The 20,822-nt window shown below is 35.4% G+C and overlaps 4 protein-coding genes across 4 annotated transcripts in view; 1 reads left to right on the top strand and 3 right to left on the bottom strand.

Moving 5' to 3' along the window:
* Window positions 1–843: 843 nt before the first annotated feature.
* On the bottom strand, window positions 844–15,389 carry LOC136823222 (WW domain-containing oxidoreductase-like). Its single transcript, XM_067079401.1, has 9 exons — window positions 15,165–15,389; window positions 13,450–13,514; window positions 13,144–13,201; window positions 10,745–10,911; window positions 10,222–10,328; window positions 9,724–9,815; window positions 3,975–4,163; window positions 2,111–2,369; window positions 844–1,658 (listed from the first exon to the last, which is right to left on the bottom strand). The coding sequence occupies exons 1-9, from the start codon at window positions 15,308–15,310 to the stop codon at window positions 1,482–1,484; spliced, it is 1,260 nt and encodes a 419-aa protein (XP_066935502.1). The 5' UTR covers window positions 15,311–15,389; the 3' UTR covers window positions 844–1,481.
* Window positions 4,677–8,338, top strand: LOC136823229 (uncharacterized). Its single transcript, XM_067079412.1, has 4 exons — window positions 4,677–5,158; window positions 6,075–6,126; window positions 6,758–7,215; window positions 7,438–8,338. Exons 1-3 carry the CDS (start codon window positions 4,838–4,840, stop codon window positions 6,784–6,786), a joined length of 402 nt encoding a protein of 133 aa, XP_066935513.1. The 5' UTR covers window positions 4,677–4,837; the 3' UTR covers window positions 6,787–7,215; window positions 7,438–8,338.
* A 192-nt stretch (window positions 15,390–15,581) lies between the features above and the next one.
* LOC136823212 (probable malonyl-CoA-acyl carrier protein transacylase, mitochondrial) lies at window positions 15,582–20,162 on the bottom strand. Its single transcript, XM_067079388.1, has 5 exons — window positions 19,867–20,162; window positions 19,379–19,466; window positions 18,370–18,445; window positions 16,771–17,015; window positions 15,582–16,043 (listed from the first exon to the last, which is right to left on the bottom strand). The coding sequence occupies exons 1-5, from the start codon at window positions 20,115–20,117 to the stop codon at window positions 15,654–15,656; spliced, it is 1,050 nt and encodes a 349-aa protein (XP_066935489.1). The 5' UTR covers window positions 20,118–20,162; the 3' UTR covers window positions 15,582–15,653.
* Window positions 20,163–20,401: 239 nt separating this feature from the next.
* The window catches only part of LOC136823203 (cleavage and polyadenylation specificity factor subunit 1-like), a 62,825-nt gene continuing 62,404 nt past the window's right edge, over window positions 20,402–20,822 (bottom strand). Inside the window, exon 39 of the mRNA XM_067079378.1 lies at window positions 20,402–20,504. The gene's annotated coding sequence lies outside the window, so the exon portion shown is untranslated. The remainder of the gene's footprint in view (window positions 20,505–20,822) is intronic.

Here is a 20,822-nt window from a genome sequence, read left to right as displayed (position 1 = left end):
TTCTCTAATTGACCAATAATACACCCCCTTTTCACAGACCCACTGGAATCCTTTCCCACTGAAAGAATTGTCCAAAATATTATCCCCGGTGGAAAATATTATTCTCCTTTTTTCTGAAAATAATCAAATAAACTTATCCTCACTGCAAAATGTTATGCTATTTTTTCCATCCCCGCTGCATTTTCTGACTTGAAAACAAAAGAATTGAAATCCCCATCGAGTTTCAGTCCGTTATTTTTACCCCCACTGGCTGAAAAAATCCTACCGGGTCTGTGAGAAGGGAGTGTAAGAATTGAAAAAAAAAACTATAACGGAGGACGGCATTTAAAAAGTAAAAACTATACACTTGGTAACGCCAAGGTAACGCTTATTTGAACTCATAAAATGTTACCAAAAATGACTAATATAGTCAAAATACTTCAAATAAGTCAACTTGAAAAACACCCGAGCCCAATAAGACTTCCTTCCAATTTTTGACGTTCTAATATTCTAGGAAAATCGTGTACTCTTAGGTTCCAAATAAACGGCCCCCTCCCGATTGTTAATTTTTCGAAAATTTTCCAACCCCCCCGGACCTTATTAGGACCCCCCCCCCCCGTTTATTATTCTCTAAGAATATTTTCAGCTGTTAAAGAGAAGGCCCCTTATTTTGCTCTAAATAGCCTGATTTTAGCCTATTTTACCTTATTTTTGGGTTTCAGCAATACAATTTCCAACCCCCCTGCAATTAGGTCCCCCCCCGTTTATTAAAATCTAGAAAATTTTCCAACCCCCCCCCCCCCGTTTTTTTGGAACCTAAGAGTACACAAAATCAAACAAAAAGCTGTAATTTACTTACTTACTTATTACACGTTAATATTTTTACCTACATGATTCAAAAGGTCTCTTAACAATCGAAGAGGCAAAATATTTGCGATTTTGCGATTTTTCCCATCTTGGCGCATTTGATCGTTAAGGAAACTTTCGGATTCTTGCAGGTAAGAAGACGACGTTCAGATCTCAGGATGAAAGCTAAAAAATATTTCTATAAGGTTGAAAATATAAATAAATTCTTCCCAATAAAATAAAGCAGAACTACTGAAATTGTTAACTTCGCCTGAACCGTAAATTTTAAAAATGACTAAATACCCAAAAATATTGATAAATTTAGGCCATGATTTAGAAGGGATTCTCTTTGATGGGAAACGGAGTCAAATTCTTCCCAACCAAAATGCAAGGCAGAGGTCACACCTTCTCGCCTCTTCAGAGCTTTAGTTCATTCGATAAACACACAGATACTTGATAAGCTAACTGCTTACCGATTTTCGCCGTGCCTAGTTTTAAAAATCATTTTACCACAGATTATCAAACGCTTCGATTTCAAAACATTCCAGTCCCGTGGTCGACCACCAGAAATGAAACAATTTGGTGGGCTAGTTGACTTTAAAACTTGGTCATCATAGAAAGCCCGATCCAGTAAAAATAGTAAGATATCAGTGATGCTACCTAATCCCATGATACACTATTCTTTCACTGAACTCCCATAATTCCTTAGCCAATCGTTCATCTGAAGCAAACTTTGATGGCTGACAACCACAACAATGATTGAAATAAAAACCTCCGATATTTTCTAATTCATGTGAAGTGGCGCAATAGATGGTCGTTGCTGCTCCTTGTTCCTGAAAAAAGGATTTAATATGAATGAAGAAGAGCATCCTTCAATCTTCAAAGACTATAGAGAATAATTACACCCCTGTGTCACAGACCCACTGGAACCCCAACCCTGCTGGGAAATTTGGCAAAAATTTCGTCCCCTAGAATTTCAGCTCCACTGGTAAATTCACTTTGATTTCATCCCCACTCAAAATTCAATGTTTTAAAAATTGCACTCCAAAACCATCCCCACTGGGTTTTTTAACCTTGGAACAATAAAATTTATATCCCAATTGGGATTTCAATTGGAATTTTTATCCCAACTGAGGAAAAAAGCCCCACCGGGGCTGTGAGATAGGGCTGTATAAATGCATACACCTTCAAAAGCTACCAAAAAGTATAGGAATTGCACCTCTAGATTGGTATGGGCAGAACTGAATGTTCTAATTACCATCTTTGAAAAATCCAATCCAATTACCTTTGATTTGGTGAAAGGCCTGAAAAAGGCATACAACAATTTGTATGAAATGGAATGTCTTTGTAACTTTGTCCATATCAAGCAGCCAGGGTTGACGGCATTACAATATACACCGTACGGCGACATGCGTCTATTCAACTCGAAAGCAAATAATATGTTACATAACTTGGACTGGTTATATGCTACCATTGGGCTGTAGTTCTCTTGGCGAAGTGGGACAGCACTGATGTCGAAATGATCACAGTATGTTGATGGAAATCTAAAAGAAAACAAGTTTGCATGCATTTTGTCTGCACACAGACCCAGATGTTTTTTTTATAAGCAAGTGTATGCCCTTTGGTCAGACTCGTGTATGCTTAAGTTCTCAAAGCATCCAGGCATAGTTTATGCTTATTATATGCTTAAGAATCATGCTTATGATTCACACCGAGCCAAGTTTTTAATGAAATTTCAGAAATTTTTGTAAAAATTTGTTCAGATTTTGGGAGCAGCGGAATGTAGCTAGCCGTGGAATATTTTATTTTTTACTTGACCTCTACCAAACCTTTTTAAACAGATAAAAATGGCCAACTTGAAAAATAATTTAGGCTGACATACATGCTCATGTTATGCTTAGGAATTTTACAAATCTGAGCCTTCATATGCTTATAAGCGTTATGCTTATAAAAAAAAACCTTCAAAAGCAATTTCAAAATTCATCGCCCGTAGAGGGTCTGTCGACATTCTCTTTTCTCATTTGAGATTTTTCGAACCGACCGCTGTAATGGAGTGCTGGTGTAAATCATACTTTAAGTGGATAAATTTTGGCCGGGATTAAATTTGGCAAATTTGGCGCAAAATTAAATGCCCGCCAAATTTAACAAAAAGAGAATTATGTGAAAAATCACAACTTTTTAGTATATTTTTGAGTAATTTTCACCCATTTCAATGTAACAAAATTTCCAATTCGCCAAATTAAATCCCCGTCAAATTTTACAAGATTGATCCATCGCCAAATTAAATCCCCGCCAAAAATTGTATTTCGGCCAATCGCCAAATTAAGTCCACGCCAAAATTTATCCACTTAAGGTACTTCATCGCAGCGGTCTCTGTACAGGAATTTCTTATCAAACAGACAATGCGCAGAGAGTGTACTACGAAGCGATAAACGTGAGATACACTCTGTACCGGTACATTGATATCAAAGTCCTGAAAGTACTAGATTTGAAACTCTTGGATGGGGAATAAAGCCAGCTATTTGCGTGACACGCGTGGTTTTCCAGAATTTGAAAATTATGTCGCGCGAAAAAAGAAAGAAAGAGCTACATTCAATTCGCTAATTCTTAAGGCTTCACCTTTTCGTGCTTTAAAAAGGTTGAAGATGTTCCAGTATTTAGTTAGTAGACTGGAGTTTATTATCCGCATAATACAGTAACATTGGTGTTATATGATAATACAATAGCTGTGACTGGATAATATCAGTTTGTACAATTTTTGCTTATTTTCTACTTTGTCTTAATCGTCTATTATGCTGACTATCTTTAAGTCTGTCTATAGATATAAATTGGTCGTTTTGGGCCGTTATAGGTCTACATTAAAGGGCTGTAAACTGTTATCCAACATGAATCAGTAAGGTTCAAATATTTTATAAAGTCTGATGTAATGATACTTGAACCAGTAGAAAAATCCTTCATTTTTGATGATTCTGATGATGGCGCCCACAAAAGGTTTGAATCACTTTCATCAGTAAAATCAAGTAGTCGTGCAAGCGAATATGGAAAAAAGATTGGGTTGAAAAACGACTCTTACAGACCATACAACATATCCAACACCCACCTTTGCCCAATAATTACCTTCCCTTCCGTAAGGCTCTGAACACACTTACCTGTGACTTTCCGATGACACCACAACAATTCTGGAAGGTTCTGAGTCAATAAGAAGATCTCTCAGCAGATCCACCAACAAGAAATGACCCAAATGATTGGTCGCGAATGTCTCCTCAATTCCATCTGTGGTTTGTTGGTAAGAGGGTATCCCCATCACTCCTGCATTGCATATCAATATGTGAAGTGGCCTAATGAAAAAAACAAACAGGCGAGATCAACACCAATATTGTGGTGAGTCGACCAAAATTGGGTAAAACTGGGGATACAATTTCAAAAGTTGGAATTTACGGCGCCCACTATTAAAAGTAAAAAAAAATCTTTGAAAAATATGACAAGGGAAGCAAGCACGAAAATTTCTTGGTCTTTTTTCTCTTTTTGACTGAAAACTGCTAATTTTAAGATGTAAAAAAGGAAAGGGGTGCCAAAATTAGTAATCAAAGGCGCCTTTTTGCACCCCTCGTCTTGGCGCTACGCATTCACCACGTCGCATTAGAGATGAACTTGGTGCCGACAGAATAGATAACCAGTCATGAGATTACATAACTTTGGAAAACAATTTGGAATCTTGCACAATCAGACAATCAATCATTTTCAGACAGAAGTAAAACATTCGTATTACGTAACAAATTCAAACGTAACAGGTCTCTTTTACATTCAAGGTTTGACATGTTTATGACATAAGAGTAATCGGGGAGTAATCAGATCGTCATCGCAAACACACTAATCTCCATAAATTATTGAATAGTTTTTCAAAAGATTTCATTTTCAGCACAGAATCAAAGATTGTAAAACTTTTGTAAAAGTCTGTTTGCTGATGGATAAGAGTTGAAAAATATTTACCATTAGAGAAATCTTTTCAAAAATGGTGCTCAACTATTTTCTTGTAGTCGCGAGTTGGAGTTTAATATTCCAAATACTCTTTCTCCTAACTATCCATTCTCTTGGTAATGAGTATACCAAGACTTACCGAAACAAAAGATATACAGTGTATACGTATGCGAAATTGATGGATGTGAGCGAATTACATTGTGTATTTGAATGTTCGAATGATGAAGAATGTGGTTCTATCAATCACCACAAACATCTCCAGATATGCGAGTTGAATCAAATGCAAGAAGAAGACCATGATGAAAGGCATATGGAAAATGAAAAAGGCTGGAACCATTTCATTAAAAGCAAAAAGGTATGATTGCCAGATTTTTTGTCTAGGTGTCGTGCTTGATTTCAACGCTGATGACCGTTGAACAGTCATGAATTCTAACTTAATTCGTGTTGAAACCTTAAATTTTTAGTTGAAATTGAATTTAGCGTTCCCTCAAACAAATTTTTCCGCCATCCGCTAAATTAAATTCCCACCCAACTAATTTTTTTATGTATTTCCAAATTTGTACAATTTCTGCTTTTAAAAACGGTTTTTTTTTGCTTCTTTAATAACGATTTTTGGCTAAAATATCCTTCAACCGCAAAATTTATTTTTTTCTAGCTATCTGTCAATTTAGATTCCCTCTGAAAGAATTGCGAAAAAAGATATACTTGATTATAGGGGTTTATTCTTATGTAACGACGTGAGCAACTTTCCAGCGTTACTTTGATGGGATAAAACTTTCCAGGGATTATATTTCGTGGATTTGATGCATACATGATTTTGCAGTAAAAGGCAAAGAATCGTGAAAATATTGTCCCTGTGATCCGCCAAATTGAGTTCCTGCGAAATCTTAAAATTTTGCTGATGAGCCCAACCGCGAAATTTATTTCCAGTGAAAATTTATCCCATTTTAAAGTAAAGGGGATTTTTATTAAAACAATACAAGATGAACAAATCTTAACCATTGTGACTGTGATGAGGATAAAATTCGGCAAGCCTTGTCACACGGCTTGTACCGCTGGGTTGGAAAAGTTTTTTAACCTCCTTTTGGGGATTACAGGGTTTTCAGTTTTGGTTAAAAGTTATTTTTCAAACATTGAGAAAGACCCAATTCCTTTGAAGTAGATTGAAATCTACGTTTCATTTGAATTCAAAGCTGGCGTGAAAAAACTATGACTTCATGTGTCATTCAACTAATCAATAACTGAAATTGTAAACTTTGGTTTATTTTTAGAAAAAAGAAATGTTCCCCATTCCTCAAAAACATGAATTATTCATCGAGAAAGGTAAGTATATAATTGATCTTTAGAAACCACCTGTGAAATAGCTGACAAATCTGACATTTTCTGAATGGTACGTTTTCATAAGATTTCAAGGTGCTTTCAGACTCAATTGACATTTATTATTCATCTCTTATTGTTATAATGAGGAATCAAAGTAAGGCGAGAGCAATTTGATTAGTTGTTTTACTCCCCTTTTACGGGCCTGAAATAAAATACCTGACATGTGAATGTCAGGAGGTAACATTACTTTGAGACACGAGTGTGTAGGTACAGGCTTTGTGGCGTACTCACGGAGTATATCCCCCAAAATGTCTCATTAAGGCATATATGGCTTCATCCAGAAAATTTTTGTACATGGGGGTGGAGGATATATTGGAGGGGGTAGTGAAAAATCTGAAAAATTTGCCTTGTTTTAGGGGCAAACTTGCTCTGATTAGGGGTGATTTTGAGTGTCCGAATGGTCAACTGATGCTTGTCCGGGGGTGATATCTGTTGGCCGGGGGGGTCAAAATTCACGATGTCCGAGGGGGGGGAGGTAAATTTCCAGAAAATGTTATATCCTCCAACCCCGATGATCAATTATTTTCTGGAAGAGCCCATATTTATCAATCGCTTCTCCTTTCCTCGTCTTTAGAAATGAAACCAGCCAAGAATCGTGTCTAAACATCATACCCATCCAAACAGATATTTGGGAATTATCATTCGATATTGTTTTGAAAGAACAATGGCCTAGATGGACAAACGTCTTCAAGTTGATTTCAGAAGAAGATCGTGGCACATTTTTGGGGACACCTGATGTCTCAATCTTTTCTACAGAACTACGCATAAATTTCAAAAAAAGTGATAATCAAAATTTAAATTTTGCTCACCGGCTTCATTTAAACCGCAAATATAACATCAAATTTCGCAAAATGACCGATTTCACTACAAATATTGTACACATGTATGTTGGCAATCAAAAATATGAAGTCAAAGACATGCCGTTAACAGAACCAATCACTAACCTAAAATTCTTTTTTGGCGATAGAGATGTTGAAAATGCTCCTGTTCTTATCTCTAACCTGAGATATACACCCAACCTTTTGTACCCAGGTTAGTTGAATTCCCTATTTGGTACTGTAAACTAAAAGTTTTTTTATTAGCACCAAGTTTATAAGAAAACATTCAGGCTGAAATTTGGGGACGAATAAGAACATCTTAAGAACATGCCAGAATCGAAATTACAGGTTCTGGTGAAAAGAGTTTCATACACTCAAATAAATACAAACCTTATTCGCACTAGGTATCATCCACTATTTTCATACTTATCTACAGGAAACATATTTGCGAGCACCATAGTAAGACCTGTTATAACACAACTTGAAAATTGGCCACCCAGCAAAGATTGGTTTGTGAAATTCAATTTCATCATCCAAAACCGTCCAGCAAGAAACGAAGGATGGGCAAAAATTCTCTGGTTCGTAAAACATTGGAACGGTTATCAACATTTGCCGTTGTTTCAAATTAATAGATATACCATGTCTCTCTTCGTCTATTTTTCTTCCCAAACAAACCCGAATCGCCGCCATTTAGGAGATGCGATAGATCTACGACCTTACATCGGGCAAAAGCTTTCCATGGAATTCACCTTTAAAGAAACATCAACAGGTGTTTACGCAGTCGGATACAATTTCAATAACGGGGCTGTGATTCATAGTTCAATTGATAACGAGCGCTATCAAAGTTTTAATAATGTTGATGTCAGCTATGGATCATCTCCGAGTATTATGTTCCTGGTCAGTGATATAGAATATGGGGAACTTATGTGATCAACTCTCTTGATTCCTTGGTCAGACTCGGCATGGGTATTTTAAAAGAGTTGTTGGCTGAACCAATACTGAAAAAAAAGGTAAAATTCTTGCAATTTTGATTAAAATCAAATTCATTACGAAAGGCAAGATAAAAATCCTTTATATATTCAATCAATTAATCTAGATATCCAATCCAGAAGATGATAATTTAATTTAACATTTAAAAGGGAAATCGATATATCAAATTTTAAGAGCTTCTACTATTAGATACTCTCCATTATTCGATGATATTGAAAGTCACCGTCAACAAGAAACTCTCATAAAAGACGCTCTACTATTCGATGAAAATCCAATTCCCTTTGAAAATCAAATTAAAGAGCGGCAACTGTATCTATATGCGAAAAAAAAACACACAGCTGCGTGGTTCGGCGCAATGATTCATTATAGGATAAAGAAATCTTTCAGAGTATAAAGAAGGAAATTCAAATTAAACATGAACAGCATTCAGCTCAAATCTTTCAAGAGTATGCTTCGTGGATTGTAAACAAAAAAACTCTAAACGTGGGTGGAAAGATAATCTCAAATTAATATGGCTTGGAGAAAATTTCTTATTTTTGGCATTTTTCAAGTTATTTAAAAAATCTGTAAATTAATGTATGTAAAGTAATATTTTATCTTAATATTAGATCTTATCGGAGTTTTTGATTTTTCTAAGCAAGCGATGCATTATTGTGGGATTGTTTCGAGCGTATTACAACAGAATTCCGTCGAGGAATTCCTAAGAGATTTCTATTGTAATACTCCCGAAACAATCCCCAAAATGCATCGCTTTTTTAGAAAAATCAAAAACTCCGATAAGATCTATTCAAAATGTCATCTGAAAAACGACGCAAAAATTTTAAGGCATCACTTTTTTGCCTAGGTAAGGTTTTTAACATTTCTCCCTAGCCTCCAGCTTAAATTCAATGATTGGTTTTCCCTCAGACGTCATTTTTTTGGATATAAGATTTTCCAGGGGTTAATTTGTGTGTGTCCAATGAAAGTTTTGAAAAAAAATTTACTTTCAAATGTAATATCAGTTTGGATTAGTCTTGTAACGGATATTCATGAGATCCTAGAGTTAGCCCCCAAGTAGTCTAAGACGAATTCGAATAATAAAGAATAACCTCAAACACGCAAATTAGCAGTTGGGCGGAAATTTTGTCCGCGCGGGCGAAAAATAGTCGGAGGGGCTCAATGTCTCAATGTCGTAAACACAGACTCTATTTTCCGCCGCGTAACATATTACGTTTTATAATATACAACTATGTTATATCATAATATCATAATAATATATTACACGGACGATAGCATCGTCTAGCCCCCTTAGTATTTGAGCATACTTTATATGTAGAGAAAAAATTGTATCCGAACTGAAATGTTGTACCAGAATCTCTGACAGTCAGTCTCCCTAACATGAATGTTTTCTCTTACAATTCGAAAACTTTCACGGATTTGTTTCCTTCAAATAAGCTAAGAAACGACTAGGAATAGGCCGTAAATTATGTTACGAACATCACTTGCCTCGTATTCAAACAATTACCATGGTGATTATGTCCTTTGAGAAAAAAATGATTTTTTACGAATTGAAAGTAGTTTTAATAAAATCTGTAAGGACATAATCATCATGACAATAATTTCAAAACGAGGCTAGTGATGTTCGTGACGTAATTTATGAAAAGGTCTATTTCAGACCTTTATACCTATTTGAATTATTTTGCATGAGAGGTAATAAAAGTCATGGCTATAAAGAATAGAACTATTGACTTACCATTTTCGTTTGATGAACACTTGAGCGCATGCGCGGACACTTTGGAGTGAGGAGAGATCACATTGCAAGATGTCCACCGGTGCTGTCACAGCCTTTTGAAAATGAAATATGTAAATTAACCTATTCATTTGTCGTCATACCCTCATACCCATGTCTCTAAACATATTACATGAACCTTGAATGATGAGTTATAAAGCTCATATCACTACAAAAGATGCTAACTTACTCCCTTTACTGTCTATTATTTTGAACTTTTATGTACTTCGAACTAGTTTATCTTCGCCGTCGACGTAAAACTCTCATAAAATATTTTTTCAATCTTTTTCAATTCGACAAAATACACTATCGGCGGAAATTTCGTCGGTCACTGATTTGGTCGGCTAAAGAATTCGGCAACGAGCAATTATTTCGTCACTTTTAGCCAACGAATTCCTTCCGCCTAGTTCGAATTACGTAGGTTTTTCTTTACTTCCAAAATCAAATGTAATCAAATCTTACCTGTTTTTTCATGATGTTGTTTGCGGCATTTTGTCCTTTCTTCAAATCACGACAGACTAAAACAACATGGCATCCATGCAGCGATAAAGCTTTGGCTGTCTCATACCCTGAAAAGTAATTATTGGAATTCGCGGTATTAAAATTATTTCCCATTGTGTTTTAAATTTCTTGATGTAGAATATCCGTTCACTTAATATTTTTAAAGCATCTGCTAACTGGTGGGACCCGTTTGATTCAGATTTGAAACCCTTTCAATACTTTATTTACTATATTTTTTTGATAATTGATTGAATACATTTAAGCGAATATTTGTAATTCGAAAATAAAGTGGAGTCTCTTTAACTCGAACAGCTTGAACTCGAATGTTTCCTTAACTCGAACAATCTTTTTCGCCCCTTCAGTTAACAATGCCTTAAAAACCTTACAAGGTTTATTGTACACAATAGCTCGAAATTTCCTTAACTCGAGTAAATTTTTGTTCCCCGAAATAAGAAATGATGAAGATGAAGAGGATGACACAAACCGATTCCAGAGGTGCCGCCCGTCACAAGCGCCGTCCTTCCACGTAAATCTCTCCCACGCAAGACTGCCATTGCAGTACTTTCGGCGTCGAATTTCGATACGGCTTTTTTCTTGGTCATTGCGTACGCAATACGTGGATCTACGCACGTCGTTCGTTTATTCACGTTGCTAAATCGAAAAGAAGAGACTTCATCTGATTGAATAATTTTCCTGTTGGGAATTCTACGGGATGTAAGAACTGTCTTGAAAACAAATGAATATGTTACGAATGTCGCATTTTGCTTCGTCTTAGTTAAAAATGAACGTTTAATCTAATTTGATTTGATTATTTATGTTGAAGAAAGTCATCCATTTCTTCTAGCGTTCGGTTTTCGTTGAATATGAAAGCAAAAAAACACAGCAGTTCGTCTCTCCCAAGCCATGGCGTTCTAAATCTACGCCATGATTGTCGCAAACTGTTTCCTGCTTTTAGGAGAGGACAATGGTCTTCGAGATGGCGTCACAAAAAAATGACGTTTGCAGATTAAAATATTTGACGTCAAATACTTTTTTCTCGAAAACATAAGAGACGATAAACTTTTTTTAAACTTTGCATCCAATTTTCGAATTTATCGGAAGTAGTCGAGCTCCAGATTTGTAACATATATTGGTGACTATCTGAGTGAATTTGCAAAAGTAATTGTGAATTTAGTGAACATTAATCAAATTGTGAATCATCTGACAATAGTGTCAGAATCTTTGGTGATCATGTCGTCCAAATTACGCGAAAAAGATGATCGAAAAAAACAGAAATTGAAACCAATCATCATTCGAAAAGTTTTTCAAGGTTTCTATTGCGCTGTTCAAAAAACAACTGAAAAGGAAACAAAGAAGGCTAAGGTTGAAGTAAAACCACCGTCTCCAGCACCACAAACGTTTGACTTGTTGCAACAAATACAACAAGATATGACCAAAACACACAGCCGTGCTCCAAAAGTTCCTGTCAAAAAGATGAGCATTGACAAAGTGAAACAAGATTGGAAACCAAATCAACCGTACGTTCAAGATTGGTTGAACCCCAACGTATCGACACCTCAACATTATTCTTTCGAAGACCAAACGAAAAGAAATGTTGTCAAAGATACTCAACACCAACTTCTTGAACGACAACGAGATCAAGCCATGAAACAAGGCTTAACTTTGAGACAAGCTTGGGTTAAACAGCAGCGTGAACTCAACACTAACACTCAACAACAACCACAAAATTCAAAAGAACCATTGCCTTTACCCCAAAACTTGAATAACCAACAAAATCCATCTCAACAAATCCGAAAACCATCCCGATGTCCCGATTTCACGAAACCTCAACCGTGGAATTACGAATTTCGTGCGCGGGAACACGAATCTTTTGAAGAATGGTGTGAACGAGCTATCGCTCAATTTCAAAGAGGTCTCACAAGTGAAATCAAACATCCAATGAGCATCGAAGATCGTGCAAAGTTACGTGGAATCACACTACCAGCACCAGAACGAGTCGGTGTTGAAATCCCATGGTCGTACGATGATTGCGACAATACCACTGAAAAGGTCGGTCAACGACAATCCAATAGTCGTAAACGACAGTTTTCAACCGACGATGGTGGCGAAGAATCTTTCGCAAAGCGAGTTCGACCTTCAGCAGTCCAGGAAGAATGCTCTTTTGATGATTTGTTATCAGCATACAAAACAGAACAACATATTCGCATTCACAACATCAAGCGTGCTCGCTGGTAGATCTCTTGAAGATCCCTAAATAATTTTTTCTTCAAGTCTTTGTAAATAGTCTTATATAACATCTTACAGACAAATCAGAAATTCCCTTCAACATCATTGGGAAAAATAAAATACAAAATTGAAATGAAAAATCACTAGTTCTCATTTATTGGCAAAGGTTAAATCAAGGTTTCCGTTTAAGTTGGAAAATGGAAAAAATTACCTAGATTTCTCAAATGCTAGAATTTGCACAACTTTGAGACAAAACTCACTGATTGAAAGGAGAAGAATTTTGAAATAAACTCATTTAAAGGCATATGTGTGTTTAGTATGCTTTTAGCGTCGTCGTATAAGCAATAACTTTTGCGCGATCAGGGGCGGAGGCTATCACTACATTTTGCGTAAAAACTTGTTTCGATAATCTTCGTGCTGTAGTGAGGCTAGACTGGAGTCATTTATGATACGTGTAATACAATAGTATAGACGTTATATGATAATACGATTATTGTTACGGGATTTAGTTTGTATATATTGACTAAAATATTGTTCCATCCATTACTTTTTGCTTTATTTCTACTATGTCTGAATTAGTCGTCTGTCAAGGCATACCAGCAACTGAATACAATTTTAGTGAACAAATTTGATGGGTGAGAAATAAAATCCACTTACTCGACAAAGATAACTTTTCCATTTTCGTCAGTTGCTCTTTTCCATCCAAAAGGCAAATCTGTTCAAATTGAGAAGAAAATAAATCATTGATACTTTTTAAAACGCAAAAATTAGGCGAGCACTACTGTAAATTACAGGTTTTAAAGTTCAACATAGTTCTATCCGAACTAGTTTGCAACTAGAGTCATCGATTTTCAAATCAAGAAACATTTTTATTGTGAAACTACTATGTTAAACCAACCTACACCCTTAAGGCTCATCCATTTTATTCAAAGTAGATTAATCAAAAAAGACGAACGTTATTACCTTTAGAAAGGTATTTTTCTTTGCCACTTTTTGGGTGTTTCCATTGGGTGTGGCGATCAGCGTGGCTAAAGAAATAAAGTCATTTAATTAGTTATATTGAATACAAAATGAAACATGCAGCAAAATAATTACCTTATTGGCCCTTATTGGCGTTATTTTTTGGATTGTGGCATAATAAGGGCCGGTTTTAAAAGGCCTGGCGTAAAAAGGGCCAAAATTTTGCAATTTTTACCTAAAAGCGGCGTTAATTTTTGACCATTTTTACTCAATTTAAAGGATCTTAGGCATAATTAAAGGATAAAACTATCCATTGTTTTACTCTACACCCAAAACTTCACGAAAATCAATCATTTTCAATGAAATTTCCAACAGTTTAATACTTAAAGATGACACTTTAATGTAAATTTTAGTTAATATTTACTGTTTGTGAACGTTAGATAAACGTTAAAAGAACGTTGTGTGCCAGCTGGGGTACGGGATATCGGTACATCGGTATTGGCCTTTTTTTAGATTGGTGCATTAGAGAAAAAATGAATCGGTATTTCAAGAGCATCTCGGTATCGGAAAAAGACCCTTTTCTACGTCGGTATTTCGGTATTTTCAGTCAACTAACGGTATCAAAGATCACGTGAAATCAAGAAATCATGTTTTCATTATTGAATTTTTTAAGAGATACAATGGAAAGAGAGTCTAGAAAATCTAAATATGGTACAAAATATTGAAATTTAGAATGAAAGGGGAGTTTTAGACAATCTCCATAGGATTTTACTTATTTCATTAAATTCTCTTTTTCACCAAAAAAAATTGGTATAATAGCCAATATCCTCTACTTACTTTGGGCTATACACTAAATTAACAGTTTCGCTTTTAATTAAAATAAAAGTAATTTACTGAATTGTTGAAAAATATTAAAATAGATCGGTATCGGTATTTGAGCGAAAAATTCGTAGGTATATATCGGCATGGAATTATTATAGACACTGGAAAAACAACGGGCTGATTTTTGCCAATTTCTCATGTACAAGCCTTGTCCGCAGTAATGACATTATTGTTCACCCTCCTTCCACCATTAAATGATTTTTCGTAGTATTTTAATTACATTTCTCATCAAAATACACTTATCCAATAAGCATTTTGTTTGATTTTACTCGTCTGATGATTTTTTTCTCACGACAGATTTCATAAATGTATCCGTTTGGTATTCTAGCATTTATTTTCAAACTTTTGGCCAGCAAAAGTACGAATAGAGAAAGTTAGAGAATTTTTTAGAAATAAGAGTATGAATCATTTTTCAAAATCAGAGTCCTTCGAGCCGCCATGACAGTTGTCCTTTGCGGACAAAGCCTGTACATTGATTGTTTTCTGAAACAATAGAAAGACAATACTTCGCTCTCCACCGTTTCATTCGATGTTTATCCAGAGTCTCTATAATAAATCCATGATATCGGTAATTGACCGTACAAAGTGATCGGTATATCGGTATTAAGGAGTCCCGTACGCCCCCCACATTATAATCATGTTAAGTAAAGTTATTTCGTTGACAACTTTCTTGTAGGACCCTTGAAGCCTGCCGATTTCAGCTTTGACATAAAACCAGCATATTTTGATTTAAAAGTGCATTTTTCGTTATGGTTTCGAGCCTAGCTAAGATAGAAAAGAATTAGAACTAACCAAAAGATTCAAGGCACAAAGGAGTTTCATAAAAAAAACCCTACCTGATATAAAAGACACGTCCTTTCTCAGTGATCCTCATATCCCAACCAGTTGGTAGTTGATCATCTTCAGAATCAGTGAGCAATTCTTCAACCTCCTCCAGAGGTGGCAAGCTACTGCTGTCATCGCCCTTCCTTGACGACATCATGTGATATTGTATGTGTATGGTATGTCTACGTCATGATTTTAAAGAATTTGTAGCTTTTTATCAATTTTTTTTATTTTGAATTTCTAGAGGAAGTGGAAGAAATTAAGAGAAGTGAAAATTGTTTTGCCATCAATCAACAAGAAATGGAGAGAGCCAGGGAAATATAGTGTTTTGACACACTAAAGTTTGAGCCGATTCTTTGTTCAGGTTATTTAAAAGCTCAGCTTCTACTTGAGTTTCAGAGTGGAGAGAGACGTTAATTTTTCACTTGCATATATATAAAATCAATTTTACTATTTACAATGGGGAGTTTTGAAACAATGGTCGAACTATCCGTATATTACTAGCTATTCAAATCCAACGATTGTGTTACACGAATTGCCCTTCGGTTAATTTTACCTAGAATGCTTTGCAAATTATTACCAGGTCCTAATTCTAAAATACTATCCAATTTCTTTTCTTTGAACATTAAATTAACATCTTGGATTATGTTTGTCCATTTTACTGGCTCGCAAATCTGTTTCACCAACAAGTCTCGTATATTGTCTGTTGATTTGAAGGGTTTTCCTGTGACATTTGAATACACTTTGAAGTCAGGGTTTTCCAGAGGAGCTGTGTTGATTTCGATTTTATGCAGAATGTCATTTAAGCCTTCTTGAGCACTTTCCATGTAAGGTGTATGAAAAGCACCGCTGACCGGAAGACGACTCAATTTTATGGATGGTTCTTTGAGCTTAAAAAAGATAATTGGAAGGGTATATAGAGATCTAAATCTCATTACAGATCATCCATTCTGTGCATACCACGCTCTACTCTTCAAAGATATGGCGAATGTGAAGATTTCACCTGGCTGTTCAGCCAAAACAATCAAAACCTCGTCGCCCTTTGCTTGAAAACGAAAGTGAAAGCGACTTGGTTTTATATTTATGTATCATTTATGTATATATACTTTTAATCAAGTTGATTTTGGTGCAATTGGTTTGCTTTAGCAAATTTAATATTCATGCACGGAGAATTAGAATCTGCTCGGAGATTACTGAATTTGGAAAACAAAGAAAGCAGAAGAAATATCTTGCCAAAACAAAGAATGACAAAATCAAATGACTTGTTTAACGTTAATCAAATGACTCAATCAAGTTGTAACTGACTTAGGCAGGTGTTGCAATCAGCTTAAGTGAATTTGGACAGGATGCCTAAAATTTGACTCCAGTTTACGAGCTTTCTACAATAAAGATTTAAATAAATTCACGTCAAGAAACGTGAAAGTTTCAAAATGATGACTTTTTGCTATATCTTCAAAGACAAAGACTTGCAATATAGTTCAGAAAATGTGTTTTGTTTAGTTTAATTTTTGGTAGCACGTCTATTGGCTTATGTTTCACTTTTCCAAGTCTTGTATCGATCTTTTGTTGACGCTAGCTTCTGTACGTATCGAGAAGATGTCTAAATTAAAAGCTTACCAAAGGATGACCTCGTTCAACAATCCCATCCAGTATTTTCACAGTACCTCCAATCACCGTCGACATTGGATACATTTCAATTGCAATGTTTACATGATTCTTCGAATCTGTTTGAAGAGAATTCAACTCGTGACATAGTTCTTGTATCTTCTCTTTAGGTATACCTTGGATTGTTAACATGCCAGTGTTGTGTGCGTTTGATGCGTGTTGCATGACATCCGCTCGTACACGAACAATCTTCATCACTAAAAAAATACAATCAATTCTATCCTCTACTATTCGAATCTTTCTCGAATTCGAAGGATATTCTTGGCCCCTTGAAGATCGAATTAGAGAGAGTTAACTGTATCAAAATACAAATACAGTACTCTTGTCTCCCGAATAGACGGGGGTGGGGGGGGTCCGAATAAGCAGGGGGTAGGAAAATTTTCTAAATTCAAATAAGCGGGGGGGGGGGGATGGATAAGAGGGGGGGGGGGGTAATTTGAAGACAGAATTTTTTCTAACTGGTATCAACTTCAACATCAAAAAAGAAACTTTAACAAATGAACACGTAAAATAAGAACCAATACTAACAAAAAGGAAAATTTTAACAAGTTTAATGTCTATCTACACTGTAATAAAATATTGAATTATTCGAATTTTATTAGCGGGGGGTCTTAATAAGAGCGGGGGGATGGATTTTTTTGTCTCTCAACAATTAGCGGGGGGGACGTCTATTCGGGAGACAAGAGTAGTCAGTTAGTCCTACCATGCTAAACGAATAAAATATTAGTAGGTATACTGAGGGTAAGAAGGGAAACAAAATACTTAGCATTTATATAGTGGATTGTCGTATGATATGAAGATTAAAAGATTTATCAAACTTTTTTTGCTCCTCATCCAAAATCTTACTCAAAGCATCGATCTTTGATGAAATTGTCAAGAAGGGCCTATTATAATGCTTTACAAAAACGTGTATTATTCCGTATAACAGTTTTATATTATTGTATTACATACAGAATAACACGCAAAACAACCCCCAGTCTAGGAGCTTTCAGATCAGGTTAACTTTATAACCAACAGACTCGCCTGACTCAAATCTAGTTTATGATAGGCTACTGACATCCACTAACGGATTCCTGCTCCTTATATACTACCTAGGGTTTTGTAGAGGTCTGCGATTCAGACTAAGTTTATGATAAACTCACATTAAAGATATTGTTTTTAAGATGTAGAAAGAAGACACACCTCTTATGTTGACATAGCAGAATTAACAAAAGAATTTCTGATAATTTATGCTCTCGATGCGCGGAAGGGGGAGAAAGCTTTTTTCTGTTGCTTAAAAATACTGTGTAAACAAATGATAGGATATACTTTAAATGATGTCCTGTAAATCCTACCCTTCATATAGAACTAAACAGAGCACTGATAAACTTTGGAAATGATTAATCTAAATAAGTTTGCAATTATCGACCCAGTGATATTCATATTGGAAGTTTATCGTGGCTTCGATCACGGGATTTACGTTTGGCTACGAGAGATTCTTCTCCGATCATCGGGCAATGACCTCATACTCATAGACCTTCTGATTACCCATAATTATCAAATGATACTTACTATTTTCAAATGAGATACAACCAGCCATATACAAGGAAGATAATTCACCAACACTGTACCCTGCGATCGCTTTAATCTAAAAGAAAAAGAAAGAAAGCATATGATGTAAAGTTGTGTAAGTGACTGAGATAGGCAATACCTTATCGGCCAAAATTTAGTCGGCCCTAAGTGACTAAATTTTGGCTTGGTGACTAAAATTAGGGCCGATTAAAAATTTAGGCCGACTAAAATTTGGGTTGACTAAAAATTTGGGCCAAAATAAAAGTTTATAATTAAGCTTTACTTAACCCACTTCTCATATCGGTATTACTTTAACAAAGAATTTACGAATATATAATTTTTAGTCGGTCTTAATTATTAGTCGGCCCTTAGTGACTAAATTTTGACTAGGTGACTAAAATTAGGGCCGACTAATAATTAAGGCCGACTAAGTTTTGGCCAATAAGGTTTACATTCGCTGAAAAAGCGTTAATTAGTGAATTCAGTAAATTCGAAAATGCAGATTCGGAATTTCAATGTTACCAAGCTTGAAAGCCACTATTTCAGCGTAATTTGTATTTTTTACGAAAGTTGGAAATGTGTTGTTGTCTATCACATGCTTTAGATCTTTTTTTGATTTTGAAGAGCCTCCAAAAAACCATTATTTTCAGGACCTAAAATTTTGCCTTGAACGTAATGAACGCTAATGATAACATTGAAATTAAACTCAATTGTTAAATCTTTTTAACTGTTATTTTGAAAAAAAGAGAGAAAAGTTTTGAGGTGACTGGTCATGGCCCAAAAACTGGGTAAGAGATAGTCAAGATTGACCGGAATATCCATTCTTCCACATTGACGGATCCCCTTTGAAAACCTAAAAATACGTCTAAATAAATCACGTGACTTAAAATATTCTTGTAGCGTAAACAAAATATACTGAGGTACATTGATGACATAGCCTTCATATTTTCATATCGCAGTTTAATGACAAATAGTTTGTGATTAATTATGAGAACTGACAGTACCATACAGATGCGTGCTGCAGATCACCGGCCTCCTTGAGGTGTTCGAATGTCAGGATGGAGGATAAAACGACAGCTGGTTGACAGTACTTCGTTCTAGAAAAATAATCCAACAATTCAAGAATCAAACCAAAGAGCAAATCTCACGTTTTTCGCTCGTTATATCACGCTTATCGCTCGTACCAATATACTATTTATATCACGCGTTTATCTCTTGTACTACCTACCCTCTATATCGCGTTTATCGCTCGTAAAACTCTCTATATCGCGTTTATCGCCCCTACTGCTCTACGAAAATGAATTTTCAAACTTCCGTAGATGAAAATGAAACACTTTAACAAAACATGTATGCATAGAGAACAGGGCTAACTTTAAAGCTACAAAGCTAACCTGTTCTGTACCCTGATATTCTTAATAAGGGCATGATTTTTCCTTGGATATTTAACAGGGGACAATCAAACAAATTTTAAAACAACGGATATCCAAATGAACTTACAAGCTTAATTTTGATAGAGGTCCATCATTTCCAATACCAATAACATCTTCACCCAAGATATCTTTGGAAGTTTTCACAATTTCTCTCAATATGTTAGATTTAGACCATTGGTCATCAAACATACCAATATATTGTGTTCCTTGGCCAGGACAGAGTATAGCTTTTGTTGACATTGAACAACATGTTGTTAGCTTGTGTCTTCTGAGTTGCCAGAGAGCGTAGGACAACAATTTGCCAGGTCCAAGTTTCATGTTTTAATTTTTTTTTTTTCTGATAATTTTATTACATTTTTTTCTGAAACGAGATTATTAGAAAATGAAGAAATCACTTCAAAGATGGCCAAAACAAATTGACTTTCTTTCTGCAACCTTTGCAAAGGAAGCGAAAATGGATACCTTAAAAATTACGAAGGAAATAAGTGTTTTCGAATCTTACATACGAGATTGACCAAGTCAATATAAAAAGTGATAGAACACTTTCCAAAATCGGAATATGCTCTAATACCAAGAAATTGAATCAAGATGACAACACTATATCAAAGTTTTAGAAAGTATTTTTTCGTTTCAAAAGGTAATATTTACAAAAAGGTTGTTTAAAAATTTTGTACAAATCTGAAAGTCCATAAAAAATCATTGACTCTGAAAATAGAGAAACAAGAACAGAATTACACGAAAAAGCTAACAGATCTAAGAGCTTAAAGCCCGAATTTGCGTTAGAGAAAAACGGAAACAGCAAAAAGCCAACTCATTGATTTTAACTTTGCCTTGCGCCAAACGACGCTACATAAGGAAAAGTAGGTTAAAGGCTGTTGGTTCTCATAATGTATTACACCCGTATTGAGTAGAGCTGTCATTTGAGTACCCTTTAAAAAAATATCGGCCCAAATATTGCTTAGTCCTGGATTTAATAAAGGTCAGTGATTGATGTCTGCTAAATGTGTCAAGAGAAAAATCAGA

The sequence above is a fragment of the Clytia hemisphaerica genome, unplaced genomic scaffold (assembly GCF_902728285.1).
Source record: "Clytia hemisphaerica strain Z4C2 unplaced genomic scaffold, Clytia hemisphaerica genome assembly, whole genome shotgun sequence".
In the NCBI taxonomy this organism is placed as follows: Eukaryota; Metazoa; Cnidaria; class Hydrozoa; order Leptothecata; family Clytiidae; genus Clytia; species Clytia hemisphaerica.
The sequence above is the reverse complement of the archived record's forward strand: the minus strand, read 5'-3'. Positions and strand labels throughout refer to the sequence as shown.